The sequence below is a fragment of the Pseudopipra pipra genome, chromosome 6 (assembly GCF_036250125.1).
Source record: "Pseudopipra pipra isolate bDixPip1 chromosome 6, bDixPip1.hap1, whole genome shotgun sequence".
NCBI classification, from domain to species: domain Eukaryota; kingdom Metazoa; phylum Chordata; class Aves; order Passeriformes; family Pipridae; genus Pseudopipra; species Pseudopipra pipra.
Genome location: NC_087554.1, coordinates 6,655,426 through 6,667,485, shown reverse-complemented (window position 1 = coordinate 6,667,485; position 12,060 = coordinate 6,655,426). Strand labels below are relative to the sequence as shown.

At 37.3% G+C, this 12,060-nt stretch overlaps 1 protein-coding gene across 5 annotated transcripts in view; it reads right to left on the bottom strand.

Moving 5' to 3' along the window:
• GAS2 (growth arrest specific 2) overlaps positions 1-12,060 on the bottom strand; it is an 84,328-nt gene that overhangs the window by 44,860 nt on the left and 27,408 nt on the right. For all 5 annotated transcript variants that reach the window (XM_064657192.1, XM_064657191.1, XM_064657195.1 and 2 more), the window contains exon 4: positions 4,587-4,728. In XM_064657192.1, coding sequence (XP_064513262.1) covers positions 4,587-4,728 — 142 coding nt within the window. The remainder of the gene's footprint in view (positions 1-4,586; positions 4,729-12,060) is intronic.

The window sequence follows — 12,060 nt, the reverse complement described above, 5'->3', positions numbered from 1 at the left end:
ACAATCACTTATGGAAGTCTAAAACCAATTAAGGTGTCAAACACAGGAGATCTAAAGATAGTAAGGAATTCATCTAGAAGGAATACAGAGATCATCTAAACACTAATAATGTACTGGACTTGAGTAATTTAAGATGTAAATCCAATGGTAATAGGACAGTGTCCAGGATGCTTCTATAGTCCTCAAAATGAGACATATTCAATAATATTATGAGTGGTTTAGTAAAGTGTTGTGAAAGATGGGACAAAACCTTATTCTGATGCAACTTCATGTGAATTTTTACATGCTGTTACAATATCTAAATGTGTCAGTGTAGAAGAACAGTCAAAACAATGCCATTTTGTAGGAAATCAGATAAACTAGAGTAGTAATTATTTTAAAAAATAACCTTTAAACCAGCAACATTAGAAGAGAGATCAGAGGCGTTTATGTCTATTATTTCCACTAAAACACTAGAAGCTTTTGTTTAGGGAACCTGCCCATTAAATTCTAGTTGCATCAAAAGAAGTCCATGTCACGTATTGTGTGTACACACTCATAGTTACAGAATATACGAGCACAAAACATTAACACACCAACAGCATCCAACAACTCCCCAAACAAATGACACACATCAGCATGCTGGCACACTTGGTGGCAAACCCTTTTCTTGCCGGGTAGACTTTATCATGGAAGAGATGCAGAATAGCCACTGGTTCCAACTCCTATAATCATCCAACAACACTCCATTACCACAAAGAGTTCAGAACTTATGCTTTGAGTTCACTTAACTAAAGCAATCATAGAAAATCTTACCATTCTTACTATGTGTCCAAGCAGTTTTCTTCGAGCATTACACTCTTCAGGCTTGAGCACAACCATTACAAATATCTCCACCTAGAATGCTTTCATAAATAAAATTACCATACCTGTGTGGGTCTGCTGCCCTAAAACCTATACAAGGGAACTTACAAAGTATACTTACAATGGGAACAGAGAAGTTACCAGCAGTATTACAAAGAGTTAGTGCATCCTGTTCAGAGTCCTACATATGGGATAAATTTTGACCTCTATTACATTAAGAACCCCATTCAATGACACCGTATCTCAAGAGTTGCCTAGTGATCAAAGTTTGGACTTTGGATCATAGTTTTTGGTATTAACAAAGCTAATTCCTTCTTATTTAAATACACTAACTATAAAAATAAAAAAACATATGATAAGCATGCTAAATTGGTCAGTGAGTACAGGGAGCATGCAGAGACTCCCTCTATTTTGCAGGATTCAGGATTATCCCTTCATGCCCTGTTGCTGTGATTTTTACAGATGCTTATGTCTTTTTTGCAGCTCATACAACAGGTACACAGCACCCACCTTTTCTTTGCAAAGGCATTAACTCAGAGACTTTCCTGCTATGCCTTAACAGAAAACTGTATTTCCAATTTGTTTGCACTTTAACCTATGTTAAAGCATGATAACATTCAGCAAGAAAAAATGCATATGTTATAGACTACTAACAAGTTAGTAGTGCAAGTGCATTGTCTTCAAACTTTTGAGCTCAGTAATGTTCTCTTTCAATGATCTTTAAAGTAAGTACTGATTAGAAGACCTAATCATATCTACCAGCATAGCAAGCACCTATTTTTCATTCTATTTATTTTTCCTTCTATTTATTTTGAAGAAAGACTTCAATCCTGTTTTCTTGTTTAGCTCAGCTGAATAGCCCAAACCCAACAAAGCATTTGAACCCATTGCTTAATTTGAAATAAGTGCCTGAGTTACTAAATTAAGTCTGCAAGTGAAGTGACATGAGTAGGTCTCCTCACCTGCTTGTCTGGAGCAGCCCTAGAACACCAACCCTTTGCAGAAGAAAGCCTCTAGGAATACTTGAGATTCCCACCAACATCACTCATGTGCACATTTGTCAGGCATACACTGCTCCTATCTGCTGCAGTGGCTGTTTGACACAGTTCCATTCCAGTGAGGAACTTGTCACTTGTCACCTCCTTGTCACTTCAATCTCAGGGCTAAAAGGATGGGAGTGTTGGATGCATATGTGTGCAGTTATACTTGCACGATTTCAAACACCTCAGAACTCATCTTGATGAGAACATATTTTTAATTAATAATTTCTTAGCCAATATAGATCCCATTTTGCTGATCTCTAATAAACTTGGCACTTCTCTTTTTTTTAATCAGTAGTGTCACAAATCCATCATTCAAATATTTCAGTGCACTAAATCTTCAAAATCGCTCTTACACTGTTAGAATACCTATTTGCCAGAAAAAGACTCCAGGAATGTTTTATATTATAAAGTGGCATGAAGAAAATATCACTATGTGCATCTAATTAAATAATACAGTATTTACATACCTTAAGACAGAGAGAATAGAGTAAGAAACGAGGATAAAAATCTACTCAGTTGATAACATTGACAATAAGTAAGGCTCTCCAATGTAGGCAGAAAACAGCTGCTTTATCACTAGCAATTTACACATCAATTTACAGTTTAATAGCTACAGGGAAAAACAGAAGAAAACACGAAAAATTTACCTCTGTAACCATAATTTTGCCACAATTTTTTATTATCAAAAATGCAGAATTCAATGAGGCAGTGCAAACACTTTGGTGTCATTCCCACGTTTCTCACTGCTTTGAAAAGAACCCTTGATATCACTTACCTTTGCTGAATTTTTATTTCCTATGCAGTGGTGAAGGGATTTGTGGGAGAGAGAGGAACACAGAAGCTTTAGACTGGCAACTGTTATGATTTATCATTCTTCCTAATGCATTAGAAAAACCTCAAATGAAATTCAAACTCTGAGTTAGAGCTCAAACTGAGGGAGAACAGCAGCTACTGGTTTTATCTATCTTCTTTATTTTCTAAAATGGTGTGGTCACCATCTCCTTCTGAAGTCCATAAAAATGGGTCAAAATATTATCAAGTCCTAATCCTATTTCCCACACCATAAATCTTTTCTGCTAGTGCATTCTATAAGAAGAGAAGGAAAACGGATGTTAGTTTTCAATCAATGAAGAAAATCAGTCACTAATCAAACAGAGCACAGGTTGAGCACTATGTGTTCAGGCACATTTCACTTCAGTTTTCTGGGAGAGGAAGTCCTCTTGAACATCAGCTTTCCAGGTGTATTTGCACTGTGTTGTGCTGTGGCAGGCAAGGCATTCGCTGTGTACGTGGAAAAATTAACATTAATATTCCAGCTATGCCAATTCCATCTCTAAACAAGATCTAGCTTCTTAACAGTGCACAAGAAAATTCTTTTAAATGTGCTCTCAATTGACTTATTATTTGAACAATGGCAAATTGCTGGGCTTACCATAGCAGTACAAACTCTAAATACATTTAGTATTCCATTAACCACAGGTTCTTCTGCCTGCCTCAGGCATTGGAGGTCTGTGTCTCCTCCTGGTGTTTACAAGTTTCTTCATACTAGACAAAAACCAACTTCTCCACCACTTCAAATCATGGAAACTACAATTATTTTTCGTCTTCCACATGATTTTACCATATCAAATAAAAAGTTCATCTTGAGGAATCAAATAACAAAACAAAGTCAATACATATATCCTCCTTACTATTTGTCACCTTTGTGATACCACTCACTTCTATGCCAACCATTTTCTCCCAGGCTTAAAAAAATAATGTCATTAAAAAACCTCACAGGATAGAAGAACAGACAAAAGGAAAAAAAGATTGCCTCAGAAATATTTAATAGACTATAAAAGTAGAGCAAGAGCGTAAAAGAATGGGAATAGATCAGTTGCAACACATATAAGACCTTCAACAGGGCAGACTTTTTGAGCAACAGAACAAAGAAACTTCTTGATTCAGTACATTTCAGTACAGTGTGTTCATTTGTCTTCCACAGAAACCAATCTGTCTGTCACCACAACTGCTTTACACTTTTATCTGAGTTCAAACTACAAACATTTGACTCCCTTCATTTCATGAGATTTGGCTGAAAAACTCTTGAGGCAAGATTCCTAAGTTTTCCTTTGAAGAGAGAAGAGTTAAACCGATGAAGAATATGCAGTATTAGAACAGTGATTTCCTAAGCAGTCCGATTCTCCTGATGGAACACCCTGAAGCACGAGTGTTGGATAAGTTTTCTCCAGAGCTGCACAAGGGAACCAGCTGGAAAAAACGGGCAGCACAGGAAAGAAAAATTTTGTATCTTCTTGCTTCCTGTGCAACTCGTTAAATCTGCACAAATAGCCAAATTTCTGCAGCCAGAACTGAGCATGCACTTGTATCCTCCTCTCCCAAAGCAGGAAAACACCACCTTATACATTGAACTACGAAGCAGCCTTCATGCTTGAAAAAAAAAAGTATGTGTAGAGTGAAAAATTACCTGCATGCAAGAAATCATAGTAAGATTCTTCTCTCATTTAAGTTCCTCTTAAAATAGACTTAAATGAATTTTATGTGATGTGCACTTTATTTGTTCATTCCACAGATAAGAGGCAGAATTAACACAGACAGAGGTCAGATTTGGAATCAAGATCTATTAAGAGCCACTCTGTCTTTCAAGGTAAAATATAAAAAAAGTTATTTTAACTTACTACTACCTAAAGAAATACATACCCAAACCTTCTGACTCAAACAGGCAGGTATCATCCACGCCTACATCTCTGCACCAGGATAAGAAATTTGCTGTGTTGTCCCGTGCAAAAAAAGACCCTGAAGGAGCATTGGCTTTGCATGGAATCTTCCGAACTGGTAAAGTCTGAAAAACAGAAAATTCTCTATTTAGATAAATTGTACATGCTGGCATAAAACTTAAGTATTACGAAATCAACATGCAGTTTTTGCATAGATGGGGGACTCTCACCACTGTATTGCCCTGGCCATTAAAGAATTCCAAGCAAAGCCGTGTGAGAAGGGAATTTAACAGCACCAAGTTCTCAACCACAAGATCTTTCCAAAAAGCATCATTATAGTCCTCGCAATGTGAAGTTGAGAGCTGAACCAACATGAGTTACTTCTTAGGAATATTAGCAACTACAGTCTTGGGATTTACTGTTTGGTCCAGTTCAATGAATTAAAAAAAAAAAATTAAAAAATTTATAAAGACAGACTTTAAACTGAACTTTTGCACAATTAAGGGTGAAGTAGTTTCACTTCTGAGTTAGGAGGGAATTAGAGCAAATAAATAAGTCTGTCTCCATCCTAACAACACACACAAGCCCCCTGTGCACAACACAGAAATGTAAATTTAGCAGCTCCAAGGTCAAGGTCTATCTAACATAGGCTCTCACTGCACCAGAGTAGTTCCATTTGCATGATTCTGATATCAGAGAGGATGCAACTGATACAGCATCAATATCTGAACCAGAGTAATTACCACAGCAATCATTTTGCTCAAAATGGTACCTTTATTGAGACATATACAAATAAGATTGTAGCACTTAGTTCTCACTTAACATTTCTTTCCATCAAATAAAAAGTAACTGTAATTCATGGCAAAATGCTTGTTCCTAGGTCTGCTTCCAAATTTCTGTCCTTAACAGTCCAAAAAAAAAAAAAATTATCAGAAATGTGGAGAGGGGAAAACAAAAAAAAGACACAGGAGTAGGCTTCTCTTTAAATAGCTTTTAGTAGCATAATAATGTCAGTATTTAAAGACAGCTTAGAAGGAATTTATATATTATATTAGACACAGCAACGATGTAATGGCAGAGTACCTCTACATGAACAGAGCTACTCACCACTATTTACCCAACCAACCAAATAAACTGCAAATAAAACAACTGCAGGGATAAACACCATTCTACTTATTTTATTCATACGTCAATGGGAACTTACAAATTGTCTCAGATATATAAACATGTCTTACAGATCTATTTATTTAAAACTCTTCCTCAAATCACCATCTAACTGTCATTCCCCCATGATTCTTACTCCAATTATATTATTTACACTTCCTTGCATGTCAAAAATTATGCCTACGGTTCAAAATATTTGCAAGGAGATATAAATACTTTTCTATAAGGTATTATAAAACACTGACCAGTTTTAAATGATATTTTAAAGAAAAATCCAAGTAAACCTTGTGTCACAGACACCATATTGCCTCCTAGACCATCCTGGAACAAGGGAGGGGAAGGAGGAAGAAAGCAGGGAAGTAAAAACAGTTATTTGCTAATCCAGAAAAAATAAAAAACTATGAAACCTGAATTCTTTCAAGGGGCTCTAGATATGGAAAAACCTTACAGATCAGAGCACAATGAAGTTTTTAAATGTTATTTTTACCCCCTTTCTGTTCTTCTGGGGGAATGAAAAAAAAAGGGGGGGGGGAGAAATGCTCAGTTCCTCACAGAACAGAGATTTTCTTTTCAAAAAAAAAAAAAAACCCTAATAAAAAGCTGTTAGCACTAGGCACATTTCTAGACTAGCACCCTTTTCACATCACACTAATTTCTTCAAAGAAACAATGAATATCTGTATCCTGAGGCAAATTCTTATTATACTCTACAGACTGCTTCACACGTTGAATTTCATCTTGTTGACTCAGTCTTTATGAAGAAGTAATGTAGCATTTGTCTGTCTCTGTCTGCCCCTATATCCTTTCCCAGGAGATTTTAATTGGACAAGTCTAATACCCTTAAAAGAGCACCCACTTCTTTTAAAAGGAGTCACATAAAAGTCTCTGGCAGCCTGTTGGAGGAAGGTCAACTAGTCCAGCCTGCATTCAGAGGAAAGCTGTCAAAACAAGACTTCTGTTTGATGATTTTCTACTAAATCTTACACAAAACATTTAAGAAACCTTCAAGAAGTTCCTTCTTCAAGATAATTTTGGAGAGGTCTAAGCTGACCTTACGTCCTCTAGTCCAGAAGATGAACAGGCACTGAGGGCAGGGATGTTTGACTGGCACAAAGCAAGATGGGAAAGGGGGGCAGAGCAGCAGGAGTTGGGCTGTGCCATGAGGGAAAATAAACCAGGAGCCAAGGGTGACCCCAGTACAGGCAGTGGCAGCACTCACTGGCAATGGTGCAGTCCTGACAGCAACTATTGTGTGGATTTTAGTGTTTCAGTGGAATCAGTTCCTTCAGAAATACACAGCTGGTTTATAATTAACCCCAAATTGTCAGTAGATTCAAAGAGGTGCCATTTCACAGCACCGTATCTTAATCTAGTTACATAAAACATCCACTGTACCTACAACACACTTGACTATATTCTCACAGAATCAAATGACCAGCAGCTCTAAATTGGTTTAACAACATAACAAATCAAACAGAATGAACTTCTTTTCTGATATCGTCCCTGCTTGGACCAGATTATCTGAAGTGGATGTTGAACCAACTGAGTAAATAGGTCAAGGGGATCAAACAAATTATATCTGGCACAACTATACTCTTTGGAATTTTTGATTGATTATGTCCAATTTAAAGCACAAATCCTGGATTAACAGCACTGCGACAGGAAGAAGATTACAAGAAGCCAGCTCCAGTATTCCTGGCACTTGCAGACCTGTGCATAAGGTATTTCAGAGAGCTTGGAAAGGAAATAAGGCTACGTTTACTTTACATGTGAGAGCAGACCTGCAGTGTCAGATCATGTCACCTCCCAGTTCCCCCTTCAGTTCTCATCTCTGGATTTTCCAGTGTCTATGTGTTACTTTGCTCTCAGCCTTGCCTTTGCAGAAAACTAGCAAGTCTTCTCTGAGAAAAAAGCTGTTTCTAATGCCAAGATCAGCTCAGAAGGGGATTACAGGTGAATCATACTGGGTTCGTTTGCTTCCACTCACTTCTCCAACTCCAGATGATTCTATGCCTTTAAACTGCCACAACTCCTGATAAACAGCCTATATTCTTTCATGTCCTGCTAAGGGTATTAAACACTGTTCTGGAAGTCTGTGATAAACCACTTATATTATTTCAGAATATCTGAACAACAACAACAAAAAAAGCCCCCAACCCAAGCCAAGCAACAACAACCAAAAATTACTGTGCTACAAGACCTGTGGCTGCCATCTGGCAATCAGAGCAGACTTGGACTCGGGATGGGCACAACCCATCTGCTCTCCTTGGCCCTGGGCCCACTGGGCACAAAGAAACCCACAGCACTGGTCCAGGAGATCAGGAGCTGCTCCTTGGCCCAGACTCCTTCAGCAGTACACAGGCAGCTAGAAGTGAGGAGGTAGCCAGGAGAACCTGCACTGCCTTTCTTTTGAGGAGCCATTGGGAAGGCCTTGCAATGCCTGGCAGGAACGCAGAAACCCCTGTTTTCCCTCTGGGTTACTGCTGCTCCCCAGTCCTAATTACACATTAATCCATCTGGTTCTAAATATTTTATATCTTCTGATTTAGGTATATCGCAGTGACTGAATATAGAATTTCTTTCAAGAAGACCAATTCAGAACAGATGGTTTATGTGCCAGAAATCATCTGAAATTTCAGGCACCTAACAGACTATCCACAAATTATGTTTCTATACCTTGACAACTAAGATAGACCTTTAAACACAGCTGGTTAACTCAGCTTCACTGAGTTTAGACATGAAGTTTAGACATTCATGGAACTTGTAACATTTCTTTTACAATTTTAAGGATTACAGTGTCTTTTAGAAGTACATTTTTGGTACAGAACACCACAGTTAACTAAGCAGATTTGTGATGTTCTCTAATTTTATAGTGACAGGAAAAATATTTGATTAACAGATGTTCTAAACATCTCAGAAGTGACAAACACCCAAATGTAAAAACAAGACATACCCTGGGACACAGAAGGGAAAACCCCCTACACTACTGAAGGACAAAAAAAAAAAAAAAAGCTTTAAGTAATTTTTCTGGAGCAAATACTACACACATAAATATCCATGGCATCACATGATCTCACTAAAATGCAGCACTCTAAATTTGGTCCCATTTCCCACAATATTAGGGTCTTGCTGAAGAGAACAGCACAAAAAAACCCTACTCTCTTTTCTGTTCAATAATAGCACCACCAGGTTTATCATACAAATCATAGGGAAATACTCATATTTTCTTATCACCCAATGAATTTTCCTACCACCTTTTAAATAGAAGTCCACTTTTCTTTTTTAATATTTCCAAAACTGCCGCTGTAACGTTCAAATGAAAGCTCTTATTTAAGAAAGGTTTCGTGCACGAATACTTTTTACTGATTTGTATAAATGGCCTGACTATTTCAAAAGTGCTTTCTAACAGATCATTCTGAAGTAATTAGGTTTCCATATGGCAGAACTGACTTTTGTTGACATAGTATAGTATAACCGCAGTTGCTTTGAAACAGCAGTGGCTGCAATTACTCCTATCAAATATCATGAAAACAATTCCCCAGTCACACTCCTTTTACAATCTTGTCTTGTTGACGTGCATGCATGTGGTTTAATGCAGGATGTGAAAGTGTGAGTGAAACATATGATGCAATCCTGGAAAAATGCTGTCAGGTTCACTTCTGAACCCAAAAGGGACTCTCTTACACTGATGCTCTGAAATCGCACGGAAAAATGTATTTTCGTACTGCTTTTTTCAAAACAAGGGTTCACGAACACATTTTGAAAAAAACCCCGTTTATTTATAGAAGACTTAAGACTTGAGCCAGATTTTGAAGATTCCTAGTCATATTTCCCCCTGTGAATAGATGATTTCACAACTTTTTGAACTGTCACTTATGCTTGAATAAAAAGAAAAAGCAATTTCATCTGCTGTGAAAAAGGGTTACAGTCAGCTAGGTACTCACAGGAAAAATTTGCCTGTGTCTCCTGATGACCTACATTTACCAAGATGGGGAGGGAATTATGCTATGCAGTAGCTGACTGCAGGGGTGTCTCTTGTTTGGCTATTTAGTGTTACACATTTCCAACTGAAATGTGATTATATCAGCTAGATAGAACATGTACCTGGTTTGGAACTTTTTACAATTTTGCCTTTAACTTCGCTCTATGGCCACTAGCAACTCCTTTTTCTTTTGCAATTCTTCCCTCATTTTGCTCAGGTATTCTTGGAAAAGCCCTCCTTCCCTTATAAAAATCTAAATTAGCTCTTTAGGATAGGGAATGCAAAAGAGCAGCTCTGCCACAATCTTCTCTGTAAAAGTTATTTTGCTCTGTCTTTTATTAATTTGTTAAACATAAGTGAACTGGGGCTCATTGCTACAAGAACTTACTCTTATTGAGCTGTTACAATTCCCCTCACTACAGAGTGACAATACCACTAGATCATCCTTTATTCAGTTGCTGTTCTTAATTCTTCAGGAACTCAAACATAAAATACTTCAGATCCCATTTATAAATCACAAAAGGGGTGTTTAGACACTTGTTTCAGCAAGGGAAAATTAAGTTTACCTGAGACTACTTTGCAGTTCCAAAATCCAGGTTTTGGAAAGCACCATGAAGTATGAACTAAACATTAAATTAATGAAACTAATATCTACAAGGTGGGCCTAGTTTTGTTTTCTCCCTACCCCATTTAGTATGGAATACTTTTCAAATATAACAACTGGACCAACAGTGAAAAGAATGTGCTAAATGCATAGGCAAAATAGATAGAAGGAACTCTGAATTTGGAAATACATACATAGAATTTAAAAGCATTTCCCACTAGAAAAAGAAAAAAAAAGCTAAGAAAAGAAATATAAATCCTTCATCCCTACTAAAGCTGAAAAATTAAAGTTAAACCCAGGAAAACTAAAAAATGTGAAAACTCAATATGGAAGTTTTGAAGACTTAGGAGACAGCAATAACAATTGCCAAACTTTTCAACAGACGTGGAACTAGGAACAACTTTGTCATGACAAATTTCTAGACCAATGAAAAATAACATTGCACTTATAACAAAGAAAGCACCCTTAAGCAATTAACTTAACAAGTGGCAAAACATTGTCCTTTGGTGAAATACAGTCTTTACATAGGCATATTAAGTCCTGTAGAAATATGTAATTTTAATGCAAGAACAGATTGGATTTCAAGTTTAAAGATCATGTGTTGACCAGATTTTTACCCTATGTAAACACTGCAGAGATCATCAAAAGCCAAAAATCACTCATTAGCAACTTCCTAGATTCTAAGAAAGCACTTGTGGATACTTTGGAATCCCTAGCAGATTTGTGATATGCCAATAAAAATAATTAACATGATCAAGGCTCTACGTAAACATACAGACCACAATGTTCAAATAAATACAGAACTAAGTGAATGCTTTAGCCATGGAAATAAGTGTCAAAGTAGAATACATTGTCCCACATGGCATTAGTTCTTAAGAGTAAGCATAGATGGAGAATAAGCTTAATTTAAAACCAATACAGTTTTAAAAGTTAAGAATTTTTTTCATGGCTTTGTTCTTCGTAGTGCTCTGTCCAAGACACACATTACTCATCACACAGCCAAAGACTGGTTATTTAAAAAAAGACAGCATTAATAGTTATGAAAAACTAATTTAAACAGAAACACTGCAACTTCCACTTCTAGCAGCACATCAGAAAGCCAAGGAATACAAGAGACAATTCCATCCACACACAATGCACTGCACAACTGGGATCCCCAGCAAATAATGCCAGAAAGCAGCAATGCAGGAGCTTCATTCACCAGCTGAAGCACATTTGACTGTTTGACTGATAAGTAATTTAAATGTGGTTTAGGGGCACGTGCATTTCAATGTATGGTGACAAAAATCACGATGTCTGTCAAGAGTCAGAAGGCCACCTCTCAGAGCCTGGATAACACAGAGACATCCACAACCAGCAATCTTGCACTGGAGAGCACAACTAAAGGAAGCTGATAAAGGAGAGCCCATCTAAACAAGATGCCAGACTCTGCTCCTGCCCACTCTGTTTGTGTGACTGAGGATAGGATTAAGTCACTATAGTCCAAAGACTTGGGGAGGTCTATAAATTGACTTTCAAAACTTCCAGGCATCTAACTCTTAACATATCTATGCCTCCTGACAAGTTCATTTTTATTAATGCCTTCCAAAATCTTGAAGAAGCAGCTCACAAACTCCAGGCATGTACACACCAAAAATTAAAAGCCACTGCTCCCACTCCTCTACGCGCTGAAATTGTAGCAGGTCAAATGCAAAAATCAAAGGTGGAT